We start from the raw sequence: 26,236 nt of genomic DNA, 5'->3' as shown, positions 1-26,236 counted from the left end.
CTTACTGAGTGCTCTAGAACCGTCCATACTCTAGAACCGTCCATACTCTAGAACCGTCCATACTCTAGAACATCCATACTCTAGCACCGTCCATACTCTAGAACATTCCATAGAAAGAGACAGACTATGGTCTGCATCTCAAATAGCACCCTATTCCTTATAAAGTGCACCACTATAGACTGGGGTCCATAGGGCTCTGGTCAAAAATAGTGCACTTTGTAGGGATAGTGTGCCATATGGGATGCACACCATAAGTGAGCTGACACAAGGCCAGTGAAACAGAAACTCTACAACTGAATGTCTAAATAGCTCCACTAATGGTTTTGGAACAGGTATTCTGGACTGGAGACGTTTCCTGTATAGAGGTTCTCATACTGTGTGAAGTGTGTATCCGGCTCCAGTCACACCACTGGCAAACAGACAGGCCAGGCCAGACAGAAAGGCCTCCTGTAGTCTGCTGCGTTCTAGTCTGCTCTGTTCCCTTTCCAAGGTCTGGGGTGACCATGACCATACAGAGGACGTGTGTCCTGTCTTGTCCTCCCAGCCCCAAGGTAAGGAGAGATTTGACAGTCTGAACCCTGGCTCACTGCTCAGCACTACACTGAAAGTACATAATCTCCAGCTAGCAGGAGGTTTAGTGTATCAGGTGGGCCAGCCTACTGTAGTCTGGCTATACAGACAGACAGTATGAATGCACACAGACAGACAGTAAGAATACAGCATCATTAACTCACACTTGATGCTGCCGTACAAAGTCTGCAAACTGACGGTCTTTGGCACACAACTCAATTATCCTTAGGCGGTCCTGAATTTGCTGTGAGAGAGAGAGAGACAATGAGAGCAAAAGAAAGAAAGAAAGAAAGAGAAAGCAAGAAAGAAAGAAAGCAAGAAAGAAAGCAAGAAAGAAAGCAAGCAAGCAAGCAAGCAAGCAAGCAAGCAAGCAAGCAAGCAAGAAAGAAAGAAAGAAAGAAAGAAAGAAAGAAAGAAAGAAAGAAAGAAAGAAAGAAAGAAAGAAAGAAAGAAAGAAAGAAAGAAAGAAAGAATAATGTGGGGGGAAAGAGAGAGTGAAAGAGAGAGAGGAGAGAGGTAAGAGAGAGAGTGAAAGAGAGAGGGGAGAGAGGTGTGTGTGAGAGAGAGAGAGAGAGAGAGAGAGAGAGAGAGAGAGAGAGAGAGAGAGAGAGAGAGAGAGAGAGAGAGAGAGAGAGGAGAGAGAGAGAGGGGAGAGAGGTGTGAGAGAGTAGAAGAGAGAGAGGTAAGAGAGAGAGGTAAGAGAGAGAGAGAGAGAGAGAGAGAGAGAGAGAGAGAGAGAGAGAGAGAGAGAGAGAGAGGGGGGTAAGAGAGGGGAGAGAGGTGTGAGAGAGTAGAAGAGAGAGAGGTAAGAGAGAGAGAGAGAGAGAGAGAGAGAGAGAGAGAGAGAGAGAGAGAGAGAGAGAGAGAGAGAGAGAGACGGTTATGTAACATTAGGGGTTGATGTAAGGCCGATAGATTTGTGTTGGTTTCCGTACTGCCTGCCCAATGCTGGTGTCTGGACGAGCACTACTCTTCCACCATAAGCACTGAAGCTAAAGACTCAGGGTGAAAATAGAATCTCATACACACGTGTTACGGTGCCTTATTTAGACCTAAAGTTGATTGTTGACAAAGCTCTCTGGTAACACTTCATGTTACCTAGGTCCTATACCGCAATACTACATGTATGTATAATGTACTCCAGTGTATAATTACCAATTAGTACTAACAGTTTCACAGTACTTTACACTTTAGCTCTAACCTTCTTGCATTTACTTGAAAAACATCTTTAACAACGTTAAGATCCCTGGAATGATCTGGAATGATCTCCATAGAAATCCCCCAGAGAGCCAGTCTGTTGCAAACTGTCTGTCTCTCTCTTACAGTCCTCCCAGCAGTCAACCACTCAGACAGCCTCTCCGTACCTCTCTGGTGAGCTCGGAGTTGTCGTAGATTTGGAGTATCTCGTCACTGCAGAAGTCCACAGAGGGGTCTGCGCTGCCCGTACTGTGGTGCGGCACGTCGTCTTCGTACCGTCTGCAGTACTCTGCCGTGGCCACATCACTCTCATACATGGGGTTGAACTTGGTGGCTCTCTCTAAGGATGGCACACTGTCCCGATCTCTGTGAAACAGGTAGGAGAGGGGCATCGTTATTAAGAAGGCCCTTTCAAAAAATGTAGAACTAAGAACAGATATAGCCCTTGGTTCACTCCAGACTTGACTGCCCTTGATCAGCACAAAAACATCTTGTGGCGCACTGCACTAACTTCGAATAGTCCCCGCGATATGCAGACTCAACAGCCTTGTTTTCTCTAATGATTGCCTCGCCTGTTTCACTAACTACTTCTCAGATAGAGTTCAGTGTATCAAATCGGAGGTCCTGTTGTCTGGACCTCTGGCAGTCTCTATGGTGGTGCCACAGGGTTCAATTCTCAGGCTGACTCTTTTCTCTGTATATATCAGTGATGTCGCTCTTGCTGTGGGTGATTCTTTGATCCACCTCTACGCAGACGACACCATTCTGTATACATCTGGCCCTTCTTTTGACAATGTGTTAACAAACCTCCAAATGAGCTTCAATGCCATTCAGCACTCCTTCCATGGCCTCCAACTGCTCTTAAACTCTAGTAAAACTAAATGCATACTCTTCAACCGATCGCTGCCCGCACCCGCCCGCCTGCCTAGCATCACTATTCTGGACGGTTCTGACTTAGAATATGTGGACAACTATAAAGACCTAAGTGTCTAGCAAGACTGTAAATTCTCCTTCCAGACTCATATTAAGCATCTCCAATCCAAAATTAAATCTAGAATCGACTCCCTATTTTTGCAACAAAGCCTCCTTCACTCATGCTGCCAAACATACCCTCGTAAAACTGACTATCCGGCCTCCAACACTCTACTAAGCAAATCGGATGCAGTCTATCACAGTGCCATCCGTTTTGTCACCAAAGCCCCATATCTACCCATCATTGTGACCTGTATGCTCTCGTTGGCTGGTCCTCGCTACATATTCGTCGCCAAACCCAAAGGCTCCAGATCATCTATAAGTCTTTGCTAGGTAAAGCTCCACCTTATCTCAGCTCACTGGTCACCATAGTAGCATGCGCTCCAGCAGGTATATTTCATTGGTCATCCCCAAAGCCAACATCTCCTTTGGCCGCTTTTCCTTCCAGTTCTCTGCTGCCAATGACTGGAATGAATTGCAAAAATCACTGAAGTTGGAGACTTATATCTCCCTCACTAACTTCAAATATCGGCTGTCAGAGCAGCTTAACGATCGCTGCAGCTGTACATAGCCCAACTACCTACCTCATCCCCATATTTGTGTTTATCTGCTCTTTTGCACACTAGTATTTCTACTTGCACATCCTCATCTGCACATTTATCATTCTATTGTGTTATTGCACATTTGTTTATCCCATGTTTAACTCTGCGTTGTTTTTTTTGTCACACTGCATTATCTTGGCCAGGTCTTGGCCAGATCTTGGCCAGGTCGTAGTTGTAAATGAGAACTTGTTCTCAACTGGCCTACCTGGTTAAATAAAGGTGAAATAAAATACATTTAAAAAAATGTTTTTTGAAAACGATGGAAGCAGGAAATTTTCTTCTGGTGCAATAGAAAGGTGGCTGATGTCACACCACTGAGAATGATGTGTTCTGTCTACTTACCGGTAATAATGATGAGCAATAACATTTCAGCCTGTACGTGCGGTGCGGCCAAGTGAGGCACACATACAAACACAAACACACCCACAGCAGTATGGGGTTGGCATGATACATGATGACCTATGCCAGTGGGTGGAAAGTGACATTGTGTCCTGTCCACTCTAAAAAGGATGTCAATCTGATATCAACCTACGTTGGCATGCAACACACACATTTCTCTCTCCCTCTCTCTTTATTTCTCTCTCTCTCTCTTGATTTCTCTCTCTCACTCTCTTGATTTCTCTCTCTCTCTTTATTTCTCTCCCTCTCTTTATTTCTCTCTCTCTCTTTATTTCTCTCTCCCTCTCTTGATTTCTCTCTCTCTTTATTTCTCTCTCTCTCTCTTGATTTCTCTCTCTCTTTATTTCCCTCTCTCTCTTCATTTCTCTCTATCTTTCTATTTCTCTCTCTCTCTTTATTTCTCTCTCTCTGTCACTTTATATCTCTCTCTCTCTCCCTCTTTATTCCCCTCTCCTTCCCTCTCTCTTTCTCTCAACCCTCTGTCTTTATTTCTCTCTCTATATTTATATATTTTCTCTCTCTCTCCCTCTCTCTTTATTTCTCTCTCACTATTTCTCTCCCTCTCTCTTTATTTCTCTCTCTCTCCCACTCTCTCTCTATTTCTCTCCCTCTCTATTTTTCTCTCTCTCTTTGTCTCCCTCTCTCTTTATTTCTCTCTCTCTCCCACTCTCTCTCTATTTCTCTCCCTCTCTATTTTTCTCTCTCTCTTTGTCTCCCTCTCTCTTTATTTCTCTCTCTCTCTTTATTTCTCTCTACATATATTTTTCTCTCCCTCTCTCTTTATTTCTCTCTCTCTCACTTTATTTCTCTCTGTATTTATGTCTCTGTATTTCTCTCTCCCTCTCTCTTTATTTCTCTGTATTTCTCTCTCTCTCCCTTTCTCTCTTTATTTCTCTCTCTCTTTATTTCTCTGTATTTCTCTCTCCCTCTCTCCCATTCCTACCACAGATGAAGTTTCATTGTGAGTTCTCCGCTGCCTGTAGCTCCAGCTGCTGCTCCATATCTGTAATAAACAACATCTGACAAGCTACGCTTGTACTAAATAAAAAACCTTCGGCACAAACTAATGTAATTTCCCATTTGGAAATGTTTTGTTAACTATACATTCCAACCTTTGAACAGGAAGTGTTGTGGACTGCAGCTCCATCAGATACAGGCTTTACATTATACAGTACGCCATGTTCCATGAGCGTACTCAAACACTCATATGAGAAACACACTGAACTGTTCAGGAGTCCAATCTAGCAGTCTGTGGACAGTTTATTGGTAACAGTGTGAGACTGCAGGGCGGGGCTGTTAGAAGGGCCCATGGTGCTAACATGGGCATTGGCCCAAGGTCTATCTGTCGAGGCCAGGCCTTGTGTCACTAGAAGCAGGCAGGCTCATCTCAGGGCAGCTGCCGGGGCACACACTGATTCATAAAACAATCACACACACATTCACACACGCCTACACATGGATGTATGCACACATGCACGCACACACACACACACATACAGTGGGGCAAAAAAGTATTTAGTCAGCCACCAATTGTGCAAGTTCTCCCACTTAAAAAGATGAGAAAGGCCTGTAATTTTCATCATAGGTACACTTCAACTATGACAGAAAAAATTAGGGAAAAAAATCCAGAAAATCACATTGTAGGATTTTTTATGAATTTATTTCCAAATTATGGTGGAAAATAAGTATTTGGTCACCTACAAACAAGCAAGATTTCTGGCTCTCACAGACCTGTAACTTCTTCTGTAATGTCATGACTTCCGCCAAGGTTGGCTCTCCTGCCCGTTCAGGCGGTGCTCGGCGGTCGTCGTCACCGTCCTATTAGCCACTACCGATCCCTTTTCGGTTATCTGTTGGTTTTGTCTATTGTTTTCACCTGTGTGTTAGTTAATTAGTATCTGTATATAATGTAGGTTGTCCCGCCCTTGTTTTGTGCGGGATTGTTTGTTTTTGTCATTTCGTTTCGGCTGTCGGTGTTTTTGTGTTTATTTATTCTCCGGTTTGTCTGTTATCCTGTTTTGGATATTTTCACCCTGTCTGTATTTTGGATTGTCCGTGGGACTCAAATCCTGCAGTGCCAGACGTGTCCCCCTGCTTAAGCCAGTACATGTCCAGGCCCGTCTGAAGTTTGCTAGAGAGCATTTGAATGATCCAGAAGAAGATTGGGAGAATGTCATATGGTCAGATTAAATCAAAATATAACTTTTTGGTAAAAACTCAACTTGTCGTGTTTGGAGGACAAATAATGCTGAGTTATATCCAAAGAACACCATACCTACTGTGAAGCATGGGGGTGGAAAAATCATGCTTTGGGGCTGTTTTTCTGCAAAGGGACCAGGACGACTGATCCGTGTAAAGGAAAGAATGAATGGGGCCATGTATCGTGAGATTTTGAGTGAAAACATCCTTCCATCAGCAAGGGCATTGAAGATGAAACATGGCTGGGTCTTTCAGCATGACAATGATCCCAAACACACCGCCCGGGCAACGAAGGAGTGGCTTCGTAAGAAGCATTTCAAGGTCCTGGAGTGGCCTAGCCAGTCTCCAGATCTCAACCCCATAGAAAATCTTTGGAGGGAGTTGAAAGTCCGTGTTGCCCAGCAACAGCCCCAAAAGATCACTGCTCTAGAGGAGATCTGCATGGAGGAATGGGCCAAAATACCAGCAAAAGTCTGTGAAAACCTTGTGAAGACTTACAGAAAACATTTAACCTCTGTCATTGCCAAAAAAGGGTATATAACAAAGTATTGAGATAAACTTTTGTTTTTGACCAAATACTTATTTTCCACCATAATTTGCAAATAAGCTCATTAAAAATCCTACAATGTGATTTTCTGGATTTCTTTCCCTCATTTTGTCTGTCATAGTTGAAGTGTACCTATGATCAAAATTACAGGCCTCTCTCATCTCTTTAAGTGGGAGAACTTGCACAATTGGTGGCTGACTAAATACTTTTTTGCCCCACTGTATACTGTTGATCCTGCAACTCGGGGCTTCTAAATACAATCAGCACTGTTTTGATACTTCTCAATAAACATGTCCTGATTGGTTAATCAAAAACAACATGGCTGCCAAGGAAGTCTGAGACGCTAATCACGCTCTCATAGTTCTTTCTCTCGGAGAGATTCTCGGTCAAGCACCCCGTTAACAATGCACAAAGCTTCACTTAACCAAAACATTTTAGGACAACCATCTACATTTATTGTCTATCTACACACCAGTATAGTATTTCTTAACCTTCTTAACTGTACTACTACATACAGTATTAGTCAAAAGCTTGGACACACCTACTCATTCAAAGGTTTTTCTTTATTTGTACTATTTTCAACTTTGTAGAAAAATAGTGAAGACATCAAAACTATGAAATAACACCTATGGGATCATGTAGTAATAAAAAAAAACGTTTTTAAATAAATCAAAATATATTTTATATTTGAGGTTCTTCAACGTAGCCACCCTTTGAATTGATGATAGCTTTTCACACGCTTAGGATTCTCTCAACCAGCTTCATGACATAGTCACCTGGAATGCATTTCAATTAACAGGTGTGTCTTCTTAAAAGTTCATTTGTGGAATTTCTTTCCTTCATCATGCGTTTGAGACAATCAGTTGTGTTGTGACAAGGTAGGGTTGGTATACAGCCCTATTTGGTAAAAGACCAAGTCCATATTATGGCAAGAACAGCTCAAATAAGCAACAATAAACAACAGTCCATCATTACTATAAGACATGAAGGTCAGTCAAAATGCAACATTTCAAGAACTTTGAAAGTTTCTTCAAATGCAGTCGCAAAAACCATCAAGCGCTATGATGAAACTGGTTCTCATGATGACCGCCACAGGAAAGGAAGACCCAGAGTTACCTCTGCTGCAGAGGATAAGTTCATTAGAGTTACCAGCCTCAGAAATTGCAGCCCAAATAAATGCTTCACAGATTTCAAGTAACAGATACATCTCAACGTCAACTGTTCAGAGGAGACTATCTGAATAAGGCCTTCATGGTCGAATTTCTGCAAAGAAACCACTACTAAAGACACCAATAATAAGAAGAGACACGAGCAATGAACATTAGACTGGTGGAAACCTGTCCTTAGGTCTGATGAGTCCAAATTTGAGATTTTTGGTTCCAACCGCCGTGTCTTCGTGAGACGCAGAGTAGGTGAACAGATGATCTCCACATGTGTGGTTCCCATCGTGAAGCATGGAGGAGGAGGTGTGATGGTGACACTGTCAGTGTGCTGGTGACACTGTCAGTGATTTATTTAGAATTCAAGGCAGACTTAACCGGCTACCACAGCATTCTGTATTGATACGCCTTCCCATCTGGTTTGCGCTTAGTGGGACTATCATTTGTTTTTCAACAGGACAATGACCCAACACATCTCCAGGCTGTGTAAGGGCTATTTGACCAGAAGGAGAGTGATGGAGTGCAGCATCAGATGACCTGGCCTCCACAATCACCCAACCTCAACCAAATTGAGATGGTTTGGGATGAGTTGGACGGCAGAGTGAAGGAAAAGCAGCCAACAAGTGCACAGCATATGTGGTGAACTCCTTCAAGACTGTTGGAAAAGCATTCTAGGTGAAGCTGGTTGAGAGAATGCCAAGAGTGTGCAAAGCTGTCATCGAGGCAAAGGGTGGCTATTTGAAGAATCTCAAATATAAAATATATTTTGATTTGTTTAACACTTTTTTGGTTACTACGTGATTCCATATGTGTTATTTCATAGTGTTGATATCTTCACTACTATTCTTCAATGTAGAAAATAGTAAAAATAAAGAAAAACACTAACTAGGTGTGTCCAAACTTTTGACTGGTACTGCAGTTATTAGGCAAGATAAGGCAAAATATTATCAGATAACATTACTCTACAAGCAACACTGCAGTGATATCTTAAATAACCATTACACATGACAGGTAAATAATCAGATTTACTCCTTCTCCCTCTGGGTTTATGAGTCTGCTGCTTACCGTAGAGGATCCTCTGAATCCTCCTTTTCATAACCGTCCCTCAGAGTCCTGGCCAGGAAGAAGATTGCTCCAGAGGCCACCAATAGGAATCCAGCCACCGACGCTATGGCGATGCCCACCACCAGAGGTTCTGACACATACTCCTCACAGTGTTCACCGCGGTACCACCAATTCTCTCCAACACGACATCTAGAACCACACAAAACAGCATTAGAACCATATGCATCTCAAACACACACATACACATGCACAACCCTATAGTGAATTCATCATGTCAGTGTCCTTAACTAAACTCCCACCCACCTGCAGATGGCTCCCTTGCCAGGGATGACATCACACTTCCCATCGTTGAGACAGAAGTCCTCCTGCAGGTCACAGATACTCTGGCACGGCAGTCCATCCACGCTGAAGTAACCCGCGTCACACACACACTCCGCCTCCCCGGACCAGCGGTTCACCGTGCACATCGAATACTCATTACACGCTTGGAACTTGCAGGGGTTTGCCTGGTTGCCTGGCAACGACAAAGAAAACATAAAGAAATGTGTTTTGTGTGACCTCAGTTCTACCATCTGAGAACCTGGTGACTCAGGGTTGGAGGTTTGACTGTGCTGGTGATGGTGGTTAAAGCCCACTAATTCTAAAATAACACATAAATACACCACAGAAAATATATGTTAGAATGTTTCAGACTTTAGTCGTAAATTGGCTGATGATGACGTGCCCAGAGTACTTTAGTTGTCACTATCGGAACATTCTAGAAAAGAGCAAAGTATTCTAACCCTAACTCTGACTCCAACCTTAACTCTCTAACTCTAACCTTAACCCTTAACAAATACCTTTGTCTTTTTCTAATCCGATGCCCTGTGGAGACCTTACATGATGTGACATGATTAAGCATCAGTGTTACAGTAGATGATTATGAATGGCTCAGACAGATTACAACACAGATTATACTGTAACGACCCAGCCGGCCTAATAGAATAACACCTTGGTGACTCATCGTCATTATGACACATACTGTACTGTACTGTTGCTGGTCACATTGTACATCTGCCCAGACGAGGGTTGCAAAACTCCCAGGTTTTCCAGAAGACCCGGTTGGAGGATTCTGGATTTCCTGCTTAATCCCTCCTGATTCCTGGAATCCTCCAACCGGGATTTTGGTAAATCCAGGGAATTTATTGAAAGTTCCCGGAATTTTGCAACCGTAGCCCAAACAGAAGTGTCAACCACATGAGATCACCATCCCCGGGGCCACAGTATCAAAGCCATTGACACATTGAGATCGTTATGTTATTTTCATGGGCTTTTTGAGTTACAAAGTGTTGAGAAAACAACTTGATTCATAACTAGAGAGTCATCTCACTTCAATGACTCAATACAGCAATCTCCTGCTGATGTGTTAATGGGAGAAGTTTGGGTTAGGGCAGCATGCCATTGCTTCTGTTGTCGACTTTCACATCTTTCAAGATCCAATAATGAAACCTCAGCTACAGAAGATCAGCCTCCAAACGGACATTACTGTCAGGAACTGCTTCACAACAATGAGTCCTTGTTGACATGATTTCATGCATTTCCTACTCTCACTGCAGAATAACATCACTCAAAACTCAAGAATCACTTGTTTGCAGCTGAGGTTTACCTGATTCCACATCCAGTGAGTATTTGTCTATGGCGAGGTTCATGGTTTGGAAGGCTGAGTTAGCGAAGTCCTCTAAGATAAGGTAGACAGTGTTGGTGACCCCCCGAGAGACGGGCTTCCCGAACTTCATCCTGCTGTTCACCACAATGCTGCCGTTACGGAAATTCAGGATCTCCAGGTTCTGGAAGTTGCTGAGGTTGGACTGCAGGTAAGGGACGAGCTACAGACGAGAAAGAGACATTGTTACTTTATGCTTCCCAAAACACCAAGATATACTGTATTCCACAGGTACTGTATGACTTGTGACAAATCCAATAACCATGGAAACAGTTCATTAGAAAGTTCTACTACAGAATCCATTATATGCAACATATTACAACATTCAAAGCAATGAAAATGGTCAAATGAACTTGAGAAGGCCATCTCTACGCATACTGAACATTCATTTATGGCCCCCATACCCCAATGTTATTGCAGATAATCCCATATATCCTTTACCAGTTCGAGGAACCTCTGCTCCAGGGCTTTGTACTCTGTGGAACTCTTGTTGAAGAGATCCTCAGAGAACATCATGTTGGTCACCCTCAGGCTGAAGAACACCATCAGATCCTTGCCAGGGCTCTTCGCCATGACGATGCTGCCCACGTCTGATCCGTGGGCGATGCTGGAGTACCCGCTGCTGTCCCCGTCTATGTGACTCGTTCCGTCATACACGTTGAAGGTGAGGTCAATTTCCGACATGGGGGAGTCTGGTGCGTAGTCTCCAACCGCTTGGATTGAAGTGCCGACTTCTAGTTCGTATGTGTCGTGAGCTGGGGAAGGGGTTGCTAGCACCATGCTAACATCTCCTTCTTCAATGCTAACATCTGACTCTTCTGCTGCCCCAAGCAGGTTTTCTGTGGGTCTGAATGTGGGCTGGAAGAATGGCGGTAGGATTGTTGGGGCAATTTCAGGTGTCTCAGAGATTTCAATGTCACCATGTGGTGCTATTTCTGTGGTGGCTGAATGGTGTGTGGCTTCCTCCTCTTCTGGTACAGAGTCAGATATACGAGAGAAGGGGGATTCCTTCTCGGGGGATAAGATGCTATGAGACTCTATGACTTCCGGGGCTGCTGTACCTGCAGCCACAACAAAGATTTGATCTTCAGCTAGGTCCTCCTCTGAGATGTCAAGGGCTGGGAGTACTGTGGCCAAGGGCCCTGCGACCTCCGCCCCCTGTTCCTCCAAGATCTCCACCTCTCCATCTTCATCCTCAGGATCGGGCACCAAGAGTAAAGGTCTGTCGGTGAAGGCTTCGATCTCTGGTGGTTCGGAGGTGATCATATCGAAGATGGACTCCTTGACTGTGAACAGCTCCATGTCTATGAAGGTAGGTGACTCAGTAACTGTGGGGAGTTCAACCTCTATTGGACTAGTTGGCTCCGACAGCTCCTCAACAGAACCATGGGTCTCAGCTGCTGGCCCTTCCAACACCAGGGCCTCAGTGGTGTAAAACTGAGGATTGGGATAATCAGTGACTGGTGCTATGATGGTGAATGGTTCGCTTGGGTAATAATCGTCATAAATCCCAGAGGCCTCCAGCGTTTGTATGGAGAGCTCCACGGTCAGGGTCTCTGCAGTCCAGAACACAGGGACTTCAGCGGTGGTCGTGTAGTCAGGTCGGGTACTAATGTCTTGGGTCACAGGCAGCCTGTCCAAGAAAGGCTGTTGTGGCTCTTCCTCAACTGGGGCAGATTCTGGATGGGACTCAAAAAGACCCATATCCTCTGGAGTTTCAGTCAGGACAGATTCGGTGATCTCTTCCCCCTTCTCCTCATCCTTCTTCTCTTCCTCCTTTGGTTCCACTTCTGGATCTGGAAAATGCACCTCCCCCACCACAGAATCCTCCTCATCCTCCTCTATGTAGTCTGTCTCCTCAGTTGTCACGGGAAACCATGGGAAGACGTCAGCCCCTTGGTCATCCCCAGAGAAGCCGGAGCCAGAGCCAGCATCCAAATCTGGGTCTACTCTGGGAGGTGCCGGGACCGGGGCCTCTGTGGTCTGTGGTTGTGAAGGGGAGGAGGTAGAGGAGCCTCCAGCACCGACCACACCATCCCCATCGGGAGTATCAGAGTCTTGCTGAGTGTTGCTGAGAAGAAATCCCTCTTCTTCAATATTTCCATTATCTAGAAAAACAGGAAAACACATGCTTTGTTACTGGAACACGGAATCTCCCTTCTCTTCAGGAAACAGAGTGAAAACAGAATAGAGGAGAATCCATGATATTAACAATGGATAAATGGTTTCAAAACTCTATTAAATCAGATTTGAATGTGTTTTTTTGTGTTGTGTGTTACTGTGTGGTTGACACTATACAAGGTGATGTGAATGTGATCTCGTGATTTAGGAAGTAGAAACAGGACGGCTCACTCTCTGCAGGGACAGCAGTGGTGCTGGGTGGCAAGGTGGTTTCATCCAGAACGAACACATCATTTTCACTGGCCACAACGCTCCCGGAGCCTTTCAAAGGGTCCACAGGAAACAGGAAATCATCCTTCTTCAGGAAGATGTCGCTGACATCCAAGTCTTGGCCAGGAGCATCTGGTGGTTTCTCAGCAGCCAGAACATTGTCCTGACACACCAGGAAGAAAAGACAAAGGTCGATAAAAGTGCACTGACATTATTCTTACATTCTACTAACGTTAGAGAAATGTACGTCTAGTAACTCACACTTAAATGAACGTCCGTGTGTATTGTTGTCTGCCTGTAGCCCAAACGGGAGGCTGGCAGACATGGCAAACATAGAAAATGCCAAGAATATACCTAGATTAGGCTGGCTAGAGGAAAGATAATCCTAAATCCTCTATCTATACGGGAATTTCCCAGACGATACACCTGGGCTGGCCATGCCCCAAGGATGGACACACGCAACTATAGTACATAGAACTACATAGACTTATATAGACCTATACCACCCATGCATACATAAATACCTACATTTTCCCATGCACAGATCAAAAAGCACATGCATAGAATGACAGATATGATCACGTATACATTCAACAGCCCTTATAGAAGTCAAAGTGGGGGGAAAAAATGATCCTCAACATCTTCTATGAATTACAGTAGAAATTCATCCTTCTATCCAGACTAACTTCAGTGGAAAGAAATTGCACTGGCATGCAGAAGATACATTTGGACACAAAAGCCGGCCCTCTGTGCCTCCCTAGCTGCAGCTGCAGATTAGTTGTGTTTTTCTCTCTCACAAGGTTGAGTTGTAGCAGAGTGTTTCTCTCTCACAAGGTTGAGTTGTAGCAGAGTGTTTCTCTCTCACAAGGTTGAGTTGTAGCAGAGTGTTTCTCTCTCACAAGGTTGAGTTGTAGCAGAGTGTTTCTCTCTCACAAGGTTGAGTTGTAGCAGTGTTTCTCTCTCACAAGGTTGAGTTGTAGCAGAGTGTTTCTCTCTCACAAGGTTGAGTTGTAGCAGTGTTTCTCTCTCACAAGGTTGAGTTGTAGCAGTGTTTCTCTCTCACAAGGTTGAGTTGTAGCAGTGTTTCTCTCTCACAAGGTTGAGTTGTAGCAGAGTGTTTCTCTCTCACAAGGTTGAGTTGTAGCAGAGTGTTTCTCTCTCACAAGGTTGAGTTGTAGCAGAGTGTTTCTCTCTCACAAGGTTGAGTTGTAGCAGAGTGTTTCTCTCTCACAAGGTTGAGTTGTAGCAGTGTTTCTCTCTCACAAGGTTGAGTTGTAGCAGTGTTTCTCTCTCACAAGGTTGAGTTGTAACAGATACAGATATAGCCCTTGATATGTGTGCTTCACAAAGTAAATATTCAGAAACACAAAATACCTCACGATAAACTAAATCTGAGTGAAATTCACATATACATCGCTAGCAACAGATGCCCTATATGAATGAATGCAACAACACAGGCCTTTTAACCTCAACATATGTTCTGTATTAGTATGTCCTGCTCAAGGGACAGAGAAACACACACACACACACACACACACACACACACACACACACACACACACACACACACACACACACACACACACACACACACACACACACACACACACACACACACACACACACACACACACACACACACACACACACACACACACACACACACACACACTTCATCTTCCACAATGAAAATGGGCTTCCTGCAAACAGCCATGTGACTCAGAGAGACCGTCAAACCAGGTTGTGTTCACACAAATGAGCAGAGCGTCATTGTCTTTCACCACAGGATAAACAAAAAGTTGTGTTATGCCCTAAGGACAACAATAAAGTTCTGTTTGGTCAAAGTGGACCCATTTAATAACGAATGGACTTCAGATGTGCTTATCTTTAACTACCAGTACTGCCTTGTGCCTGTGTTAGACCCTAGGAAGCTTGTCATTGAGAGAAAACACATGGTAGTCAAGACAAATTGGACAAGGCCATTCAGCCTAAACAAGATTGTAAATCAGTTTAATAAAGGATGAGAAAAAATAGGAAAAAATTGAGGGAGTAAATTCTGAGATTATTAAGTTTGTTCCCAGTCAAATGTGTCTTTGTAATTACAGTGCCGTCTATGAGAAAAGCGAATTATTCGGGCGTAATAAATTCATGTCATATTTCCACTCAAACCAGATTTCTTTCTATATTTCTTAGTGATTGAACACAACTGTTTGCTTAATATGGCATGCTGACTTGCGTCTTGAGAATAGTTTTGTGTAAAATGGACTTGACTATTTTTACAGACTTTTACTGAACTGAGACAGCTGGGTATGAATTCCATTTTCCAAAGCAACTTTAGCAACACATGACTTTCATTGCATTCACTTTAGTGTAGCCTACACACCAACACACATTGAACTAGCAATGACTTTCATTGCATTCACTTTAGTGTAGCCTACACACCAACACACATTGAACTAGCAATGTCATCAACAACATATTCAGTTGACTATATTGTTAAACGGATGCAATACACAATGTTCCTCAGGACAATGTGGAGCAGTGAACTGACACTCACTCACCATCATGTCATTGGACTCTTCTGGTTTGGTGGTGGGTCTCCCTCCCAGAAACAAGTTATCAACTGGAAAATAAAACAGTTGTACACAAATCAACTGGAGAACCATTTTACCTTTTCACACAAATCCCAGGACTAAACCCTTATTTAGTAGTGATCGTCAACCCTGTTCCTGGAGGACTGCTCTCTGAGCAAGCTTTTCTGTCAGCACTAACACACTTAATTGTACTAGATCAACTAATCCTCAATACTATTATTAGTCTGGTTAGGTGTGTTAGTTCTGGGCTGGAATAAAAGCCTTCTCATAATGTACCTCTCTAGGACCAGAGTTCATTACCACCTGTTGTACAGTTTAGCTGGTCTGTAGACCTACCTCGCTCTAGCTGCAGTGAGTCAGGGTCTACATCCAGAGTGGTGTTGCTCATGAAGTTCTCCTTGTGCAGGGCTTCAGTGATGTAGTTTCGGAAGTCTGTTATGGTGTAGACCACAGTGGGGCGTTCAACGGCGTCACGGTAAGACTTCTCCACCACGTTGGACTGGAGGTTGATGTAGTCCATGGTCTCGTTACTGATGCCTGCCCCGTCCACTTCCAGAGTCACTGCGTAGTGGACTACCACAGACAAGATACCCCTAGAGGAGCAATATTCATTTGATAGAGAGAGAGACATATTGAGGAACAGAGAGACACATTGAGGAACAGAGACACACATTGAGGAACAGAGAGACACATTGAGGGACAGAGAGACACATTGAGTAACAGAGAGACACATTGAGGAACAGAGAGACACATTGAGGAACAGAGAGACACATTGAGGAACAGAGAGACACATTGAGGAACAGAGAGAGACACATTGAGGAACAGAGAGACACATTGAGGAACAGAGAGACACATTGAGGAACAGAGAGACACATTGAGGGACAGAGAGACACATTGAGGAACAGAGAGACACATTGAGGAACAGAGAGACACATTGAGGGACAGAGAGACACATTGAGGAACAGAGAGACACATTGAGGAACAGAGAGACACATTGAGGAACAGAGAGAGACACATTGAGGAACAGAGAGAGACACATTGAGGAACAGAGAGACACATTGAGGAACAGAGAGACACATTGAGGAACAGAGAGACACATTGAGGGACAGAGAGACACATTGAGGAACAGAGAGACACATTGAGGAAAAGAGAGACATATTGAGGAACAGAGAGACACATTGAGGAACAGAGAGACTCATTGAGGAACAGAGAGACACATTGAGGAACAGAGAGACACATTGAGGAACAGAGAGACACATTGAGGAACAGAGAGACACATTGAGGAACAGAGAGAGACACATTGAGTAACAGAGAGACACATTGAGGAACAGAGAGACACATTGAGGGACAGAGAGACACATTGAGGAACAGAGAGACACATTGAGGAACAGAGAGACACATTGAGGAACAGAGAGAGACACATTGAGTAACAGAGAGACACATTGAGGAACAGAGAGACACATTGAGGGACAGAGAGACACATTGAGGAACAGAGAGACACATTGAGGAACAGAGAGACACATTGAGGAACAGAGAGACACATTGAGGAACAGAGAGACACATTGAGGAACAGAGAGACACATTGAGGAACAGAGAGACACATTGAGGAACAGAGAGATACATTGAGGAACAGAGAGATACATTGAGGAACAGAGAGACACATTGAGGAACAGAGAGACACATTGAGGAACAGAGAGACACATTGAGGAACAGAGAGACACATTGAGGAACAGAGAGACACATTGAGGAACAGAGAGACACATTGAGGAACAGAGAGATACATTGAGGAACAGAGAGAGACAGAGGTCCTAGCTTAATTATTACAGAGATCCTAGCTTAAAGAGGTCCTAGCTTAAAGAGGTCCTAGCTTAAAGAGATCCTAGCTTAAAGAGGTCCTAGCTTAAAGAGGTCCTAGCTTAATTATTACAGAGGTCCTAGTTTAGGCACAGTGCAGTCAAAAACGTGATTTTCCCATGTTTTATAGATATTTCCACACAATGAGGTTGGAACTTTACTGTGAAATTGTGAAAACTATGATAATCCCCTTTTAAGTAAAAGAGCTGTTTAAAAAGACAGCCTGACATTTCTGCCTGTTTTGGTGGTATGGAGCTTATGCCTTTTCATCACCATGCGGTCAGTTATTTAATAGAACAATTAGAAAGAGAGTTTCAAACCTCTCTGCCAATACCAGCTAGTTTTCAGTTTCCCCCTCTTAACACAGACCACTCCCAGACAGTCCGAGGGAAATTCTCGCTTGAGAAAGTGTTCATTGCTAAGAAAATATTTCCGTTTCTTTTTGACTATTTTAACTGAAAACAATGACAGTAAGATACTTAATTGTTACCCAGAAATGATTTGATATTGAGATAAAAATGGCTACATTGGACCTTTAAAGTGGTCCTAGGTTGGTGAAGCTATATCCTAATCTAGATACTGTGTTCCTGGTCAGTTTATGACCATCTTCCCTTTCTCCCCCCAGACAGACCAATTCTCCTTCAGCTCTAATTCCCTGGCAGCTCCGTTTAAAGGTTGCATGCTAACAGGGCTTTATATGACCTGCAGAACAAACTGTGAAGAGCCGAAGGTGGTTTAAAGGCCTCACTGTGCTCGCAACGTTTAGTTTTCCACAATGCCAGTTTGTAGGGGAAACCAGTGAGGGGCTAAACCTGCGGGGGAATCTGGCCTGGAGCCTCCGTACTGGTTGACAGTCAGGAGGAAAGTGATCTTGTCATAAAGCTCTGCCTTTAATCTCATCATAAGCAGAAAACATCTAACCATGCAGTAGGTACAGTAAAGGATTGGTTCTTTGGCTCAGCCAGACACAGATGCACATGCATATCCCATTAGTAGATATACATGTGAGATAGACTCAGTGGGATTTGGGTTAGCTCAACTGTGCAGTCATAATGGTTGAACTGGGATTGATAGCATTACAATGAGATGGATTTATCACACTCCAGTGCACTTTCACACAGGTATCTAGCCTGTTATTACAGCACTGTCCAGGACGTCATCAACTGTAATGTGTGTGTCAGTGGTCGTTGTCATGGATTTAGGAGCTATAAATCCTGACATGTGAATGCATTAACAGTAACCACGTTTCCAGCCATCCTTTTTATGTAAAGTAAAGTACATGTTGGATAAAAAATGTCACGACAGGCCTGATGGGAACAGTAAATCTGTTGGTAAATCTGTTAGACAAAACAAATCCGCTAGACAAGGTGGGAATTAATTATGAGAGATATGGTGGTGGAAAAGCATTTATGTGCATACATTGATAAATATTGAGGGTCTTATTCTGGTGACATGATGATCAATGCTTGGCTGGCTGCCATTTGACAAGTAAAAATGATTATCCATAACAATCACTGATGTGATCATCCTGTCTGGGTTGGCACCCCCCCCCCCTATACTCGGCCTTGTCTCAGGATGGTAAGTTGGTGGTTGAAGATATCCTAACTGATCTAGTGGTGTGGGGGCTGTGCTTTGGCAAAGTGGGTTGGGTTATTTATGTCCTTCCTGTTTGGCCCTGTCCGGGGGTATCATCAGATGGGGCCACAGTGTCACAGGACTACCTGGCATGATGACTCCTTGCTGTCTCCAGTCCACCTGGCTGTGCTGTTGCTCCAGTTTCAACTGTTCTACCTGCGGCTATGGAATCCTGACCTGTCCCAGACCTATTATTTGACCATGCTGGTCATTTATGAACATTTGAACATCTTGGCCATGTTCTGTTATAATCTCCACCCGGCACAGCCAGAAGAGGACTGGCCACCCCTCATAGCCTGGTTCCTCTCTAGGTTTCTTCCTAGGTTTTGGCCTTTCTAGGGAGTTTTTCCTAGCCAATGTGCTTCAACACCTGCATTGCTTGCTGTTTGGGGTTTTAGGCTGGGTTTCTGTTCAGCACTTTGAGATATCAGCTGATGTACAAAGTGCTATATAAATACATTTGATTTGATTAAAGTAGCCTGCTGTATATGCTATATGTTGGCTAGAATGCATATGCCAAAGTCATAGTGGGCACATTCACTATATAATGCTAACTTTGTGGTGAAAAAAACATAATTAGAGTTGTGAGGGAAACCCATTTAACTTGGATTTATTATTCAGTATATGGGAATTTAACTGCAAAAGTTATTTCCATGTGTACTACATCATCGCGCAAAGCATTTTATCCGCAACAAGCATGTGGTTTTATGCAGATTTTAGAATATTCGCATGAACATCTGTAGCCAATTGGATGTAAACCTTGTGAGACAGTTATTTGGGTCAGAAGAAAGAAAACATGCTTACCTTTGGAGGTCCTTCTGAGGCCTGGACACATTTGGAAAAGACAAAGAAATATTATAACTTGATATTGAAATAGCATATTGCCTGTTCAATTAAATATGATGCTTTATAGGTAGTAGATCAATGTATTTATAGCTGTTAATGACGCTTACCTGAATTCAACTACAAAGACCTTCTTGAATCCTGGTAACCTTTCAAATGCATCTTCAATCTAGATGAGAACGATGAAAAGAAAACACACTTAATTAATTACCACGTCAAGTTGGAGTTTTTCTCAGGAGAATGAAAAAGATCCACCCTGTTCGCCAGACATGCCTGCGTCTACACCAGTACTGTGAATCCTTTACGCCACCAGTGAGCGATATCATTCTCAGTCCAGGACCACATAGTATGATCAGTTACTGCAGTATAGACAAAAATCAAGTCAGTCCCCTGTCCAAGTCTGTGTAGTGGCTGTCTGTGTGCTAAAGCTGTCCTCTAGGATCTGTGCCACCTCCCTTCTTTCCCCTCTTGGCCAGCAGCAGTAAGGCTCTGTCCTGTTGTTTACTTATTCATCCTCTCTGTATGTCTGCATCTCAAATGGCACCCTATTCCCTATTTAGTGCACTAATTCTGACCCGAGCCCCATGGGGCTCTGATCAGGCCCTGGTCAAAAGCACTGCACTATATTGAGAAATAGGCGGCCATTTGGGACACGTCTATAACTAATGGCCTCTGCTCTGACATAAACTCTGGCTCTGCCGGAGAAAAGGCCAAAATGTGAGGTGGCAACATCCAGCGATGGGAATACACCATCCGTCACTATGGGTTCCCAGCAGAGGACATGTTTCCAGAGCTGTCACACTGACTGGTGCACCTCTGATTTTTCCAGGCAGCTTTCTTCCTGTTCTTCAGTGAATACAGTATGTAGCTGGCAAGCCCGGACAACCAGTACAACATTCGAAAGCTGTTTACAGTAAATAGATACAGTAGAATATATATAGATATCTTTCAACCTCTTCGGAACTTTCTGTTTCTACTCTGTACACGCAAGAGTTAATCGTGTAAAATACACTGTCCAAAACATTAGGAACACCTGCTATCCATGACAGATAGATCCCTTATTGATGTCACCTGTTAAATCCACTTCAGACAGTGTAGATGAAGGGGAGAAGACGGGTTAAAGAAGGATTTTTAAGCCCGGAGACAATTGAGACATGGAGTGGGTATTTGTGCCATTCAGAAGGTGAATGGGCAAGACAAATTATTTGAGTGCCTTTGAACGGGGTATGATAGCAGGTGCCAGGCACACCGGTTTGAGTGTTTCAAACACTGCAACGCAACAGTTTCCCGTATGTATCTAGAATGGTCCACCACCCAAAGGACATCCAGCCAACTTGACACAACCGGAAAGCCTTGGAGTCAACATGGGCCAGCATCCCTGTGGAACGCTTTCGACACCTTGTAAAGTCCATGCCCTGACGAATTGAGGCTGTTCTGAGGGCAAACGGAGGTGCAACTCAATATTAGGAAGGTGTTCCTAATGTTTTGTACATTCAGTGTACATCCTGTATGTGAAAAGAAGGAAACAAAAACAAAAGCGGGTGTCAAAAAGGACGGGACCAAACAATAGTTTTTACCAAGAGCCTGCGTGGGGACCGCAGTATACCAACTCTACTGTACCTTATGGGTGAAATGTTTGGCCACGCGTTGGTAGTAGAAGCTAGAGGGGTCTCTCAGGGCGTCGTTGTAGTTCTCTCCCTTCAGCTGGATGCTGAGTTCTACCACCTGCTCCTTCATGGGTGTGGACGGCCTCGTCATGATGTCCTCGACCTCATTGCCCAGCTAAACACAGGACACAAAAACAGATCACATCATTACAATATCACTTCACTCTCATTCATTTCAGTAGACAGTGTCTTTAATCTATAGCTGATGCACCTCTCTTATTGTGTGTTTAAGAAGGCTTCTATCCTTTATGAAGTAACAATTTGATTATTGATTCTGTGTTTCATTGATTGCAATAATAATAACCTCGTCATTTCCTTACCGTGTTTTCCACCTCTGTTATGATATCTTGGATCCCTAGGAAGTCATCATTTGTTTCTTCGGTGACCCTATAACGATCACCGTTATTGTTCTCCTCTGCATCCTTATAACGATCGCCATTATTGTTCTCCTCTGTGTCTGTCAAAATTCCAGTTTCAGTGGTAACCTCATGAGTAATCTCCACAGCAGCCTCCTGTGTCGCCTCTGGAGTGGACTCACCTGCAGCCTCTGTGGTTATCTCCGTTGCAGCTTCTGAAGGCTCTAGAATGATCTCTTCGGAAGCCTCTTCTGTAGTTTCAGTAATTGTCTTTTTGGAAGCCTCTTCTGTAGCTTCTGGAATGATCTCGTCTACTGCCTCAGATGGGACCTCTTCTGAAGCCTCTGGAGTTTCCTCCTCTGAAGGTTCTGGAATTTCCTCCTCTGATGTTTCTGGAATTTCCTCCTCTGATGTTTCTGGAATTTCCTCCTCTGAAGTTTCTGGAATTTCCTCCTCTGAAGGTTCTGGAGTTTCCTCCTCTGAAGGTTCTGGAATTTCCTCCTCTGAAGCCTCTGGAGTTTCCTCCTCTGAAGGTTCTGGAATTTCCTCCTCTGATGTTTCTGGAATTTCCTCCTCTGATGTTTCTGGAATTTCCTCCTCTGATGTTTCTGGAATTTCCTCCTCTGAAGTTTCTGGAATTTCCTCCTCTGAAGGTTCTGGTGTTATTTCTTCTACAGTTTCTGTTGAATCTTCTTCAGCAGCTTCCAGAGTTATCTCTACAGTCTCTGGGGGGATTTCTTCTACAGCCTCTGGAGTGTCTTCCACTGCAGTCTCCAAAGGGACCTCTTCTGCTTCCTCAGGAACTTCTTCAGTAGACTCTGGAGTTACCTCTATCTCCACCTCAGGATTGTCCTCTACTGGAGTTTCGTCTGTAATCTCCTCAACCTCAGGAGTGACCTCCAAAGTGGCTTTTGAGGTGACCTCCATCGTAACTTCCTTCATCTCTACTTCAGCCTCAGGAGTGACGTCAGCCTTTATTGTTGCTTCTTCAGTGATCTCTGTTACATCCTCTGGAATGGCCTTTACTGAAGTTTCTGGAGTGACTTCTTCCTCAGGACCAATTTCTATTACCACTTCATTAGTAGTAGTGGCTACAGTATCCTCTAGTACAGTCTCTGGAGTGATCTCCTCCGTAGCCTCGAGTATCAAATGCGTTGTGGCAACTGAGATAACTTCCTCTAAAATCTCAGGGGTTTCCTCTTCAGTGTCTTCTGGGGCAACATTTACTGTAGCCTCTGAGGTGGTCTCCACAGGGAGCTCCTGAACATCTCCATCTGAACCCTCTGAAGGGATCTCCATGACAGCTTCAGGCTCTGAAGTGTCCCCTGGAGAAACTTCTGGAGTTAATTCTGCTGCATCCTCTGGAATATCCTCATCTGTAGTATCTTCTGACGTTGCCTTGGTAGCAATGTCTGAAGTGGTCTCCAAAGTGACGTTTTCTTCTACCACAGCTTCTGTGATCTCCTCATCTGTGGTATCTGAAGTGACCTCTATGGCAGCCTCTTTAATCTCCTCATCTATGGTGTCTGAAGTGATTTCTGTGGCACCCTCTGTGATCTCCTTGTCTATGGTATCTGATATGATTTCTATAGCACCCTCTGTGATCTCCTTGTCTATGGTATCTGATGTGATTTCTGTAGCACCCTCTGTGATCTCCTTGTCTATTGTATCTGATGTGATTTCTATAGCACCCTCTGTGATCTCCTTGTCTATGGTATCTGAAGTGATTTCTGTAGTACCCTCTGTGATCTCCTTGTCTATGGTGTCTGAAGTGATTTCTGTAGTACCCTCTGTGATCTCCTTGTCTATGGTGTCTGAAGTGATTTCTGTAGTACCCTCTGTGATATCCTTGTCTATGGTATCTGAAGTGATTTCTGTAGTACCCTCTGTGATCTCCTTGTCTATGGTATCTGAAGGGATTTCTGTAGTACCCTCTGTGATCTCCTTGTCTATGGTATCTGAAGTGATTTCTGTGGCAGCCTCCGTAGGCGCTTCAGAGGGGGTTTCAGAAATGGCCTCCAAAGAAGTTTCTGGAATAAATGTTATTTCAGGTTCTGGGATATCCTTGTCTGTGGACCCAACAGGCATATCGATGGCAGCTTCTGAAGGGACCTCTGCAGGGATCTCAATGGCAGCCTCTGATGGGACCTCTGCAGGGATCTCAACGGCAGCCTCTGATGGGACCTCTGCAGGGATCTCAACGGCAGCCTCTGATGGGAACTCTATAGGGATCACAATGGCAGCTTCTGATGGGACCTCTATAGGGATCACAATGGCAGCTTCTGAAGGGACCTCTGCAGGGATCTCAATGGCAGCCTCTGATGGGACCTCTGCAGGGATCTCAACGGCAGCCTCTGATGGGAACTCTATAGGGATCACAATGGCAGCTTCTGATGGGACCTCTATAGGGATCACAATGGCAGCTTCTGAAGGGACCTCTGCAGGGATCTCAATGGCAGCCTCTGATGGGACCTCTGCAGGGATCTCAACGGCAGCCTCTGATGGGACCTCTATAGGGATCACAATGGCAGCTTCTGATGGGACCTCTATAGGGATCACAATGGCAGCTTCTGAAGGGACCTCTGCAGGGATCTCAATGGCAGCCTCTGATGGGACCTCTGCAGGGATCTCAAAGGCAGCCTCTGATGGGACCTCTATAGGGATCATAATGGCAGCTTCTGGTGGGACCTCTATAGGGATCACAATGGCAGCTTCTGGTGGGACCTCTGCAGCTGCCTCTTCTGCCTCCTCCACTGTATTGTGTGTGGTTTCTGAGATTACTTCCTCATACATTTTCCCAATTACCTCATTAATGGGCTCATGGATGACAGTGACAATAGGTTCAGATGTGAACAGTGCCATCTCCACAGTGTCATCTGAGGTAGCATCGGATGATTCCTCAACAGCAGCCATATTAACCTCATCACTAGTCTCAGCAATGACTTCAACTGCTGTTTCGGAGTTGACGTCAAAGGCAGCTTCGGTAGTGGCGTCCTCTCCTATCTCCTGTATTGTCTCGTCGGTCTCTGAGGTGACGTCGATGTCAGCATCTTCAGTCACAGAGTCAGTAGTTTCTGGCGGGACCATCTCTGTGACCTCCTCAACTGGCTCTGCAGTAATGACAGGAATGACGTCAACATCTCCTCGCAAGGTTGGGAAGGTGTCTGGCTGTATGACAATGACTTCATTATCTACAGAAAAAAACAAGAAGGGACCCAGAAACAAAAAATATATAAGTATGAATAAAAAGAGGGTGTATTATACATGACACAAAATACAATTATATAAGAAAACATTCTACATGACATCAATGAATTGCTACTGAACATGTCTGGCACTGAAATTGAAAAGCAGTGTGTCCAGACAAGCGGTTCAGACAATCTCTTAGGAAAGTCTAGCGGTCCCTCTATCCACTGCCCATTGACAACGTGGTGTGTCATTAAGAAGGATTAAAGGCCTATTCTGGGAGCAACGCGTGTCTTGATCAGGCTACAGTAGTCCTATGCAGCATCCACAATAACCTAAAGACAGTACTACACTACAGACAGGGGCTAATAGTCTAGCTATACCGTCACTGATCAACAGATGGCATAAAATACGGATGCATTTTGCCCAGACAATTGAATTGAGGTTAAGAGGTCAACCTTGTTTTGGGTGGTTAACTTCCCATGTTGGACTGGTGGAGACAATTGCCGCATGTTGGACTGTGTGAAAGAGAGACAATCAATCAGTAACTTCAACATGTTGGACTGTGTGAAAGAGAGACAATCAATCAGTAACTTTAACATGTTGGACTGTGTGAAAGAGAGACAATCAATCAGTAATTTCAACATGTTGGACTGTGTGAAAGAATCAATCAGAGACAATCAATCAGTAAATCAATCAGTAACTTCAACATGTTGGACTGTGTGAAAGGGAGACAATCAATCAGTAACTGGTGTGAAAGAGAGACAATCAATCAGTAACTTCAACATGTTGGACTGTGTGAACAATCAATCAGGTATTACTGTGTGAAAGAGAGACAATCAATGTTGAGAGACAATCAATCAGTAACTTCCACATGTGATACAAAAGATTATAGGTTGTAAAGCTCCCACTTTACACCCCTCATACCTGTGTAATCAAATGGCAGTTACGCAGGAATGTACATGTAACTAATTACATAGTACAGGGCTTTCATGCTATTGTGATGTCATTTGCAAATCTTTAACATTTTGTAAATCAAAACCAGGTATTACATGTTATTACACTGTGCCCCTACCAGGTATTACATGTTGTTAACTACCAGGTATTACACTGTATGTAAACTACCAGGTATTACACTGTAGCCCTGTATGTAACTACCAGGTATTACATGTAGCCCTGTATGTAACTACCAGGACCTGTATGTAACTGGTATTACACTGTAGCCCTGTATGTAACTACCAGGTATTACACTGTAGCCCTGTATGTAACTAAGGTATTACAATCAGGTATTACACTG

At 43.9% G+C, this 26,236-nt stretch overlaps 1 protein-coding gene across 1 annotated transcript in view; it reads right to left on the bottom strand.

Annotated features, from left to right (window-relative positions):
• The window catches only part of LOC118370020 (titin-like), a 29,299-nt gene extending 4,363 nt beyond the window's left edge, over nt 1–24,936 (bottom strand). Inside the window, exons 1-13 of the mRNA XM_052500372.1 lie at nt 21,718–24,936; nt 21,351–21,512; nt 19,841–19,899; nt 19,692–19,712; nt 15,735–15,991; nt 15,366–15,427; nt 12,766–12,967; nt 10,855–12,521; nt 10,357–10,576; nt 9,015–9,225; nt 8,712–8,900; nt 1,935–2,133; nt 735–814 (exon numbers count right to left, since the gene is read on the bottom strand). Of these exons, the coding sequence (XP_052356332.1) occupies nt 735–814; nt 1,935–2,133; nt 8,712–8,900; nt 9,015–9,225; nt 10,357–10,576; nt 10,855–12,521; nt 12,766–12,967; nt 15,366–15,427; nt 15,735–15,991; nt 19,692–19,712; nt 19,841–19,899; nt 21,351–21,512; nt 21,718–24,840 (6,452 nt within the window). The 5' untranslated portion in view covers nt 24,841–24,936. The remainder of the gene's footprint in view (nt 1–734; nt 815–1,934; nt 2,134–8,711; nt 8,901–9,014; nt 9,226–10,356; nt 10,577–10,854; nt 12,522–12,765; nt 12,968–15,365; nt 15,428–15,734; nt 15,992–19,691; nt 19,713–19,840; nt 19,900–21,350; nt 21,513–21,717) is intronic.
• Between the last annotated feature and the right edge of the window lie 1,300 nt (nt 24,937–26,236).

Source organism: Oncorhynchus keta, unplaced genomic scaffold, assembly GCF_023373465.1.
Source record: "Oncorhynchus keta strain PuntledgeMale-10-30-2019 unplaced genomic scaffold, Oket_V2 Un_contig_10373_pilon_pilon, whole genome shotgun sequence".
NCBI lineage: Eukaryota > Metazoa > Chordata > Actinopteri > Salmoniformes > Salmonidae > Oncorhynchus > Oncorhynchus keta.
The sequence above is the reverse complement of the archived record's forward strand: the minus strand, read 5'-3'. Positions and strand labels throughout refer to the sequence as shown.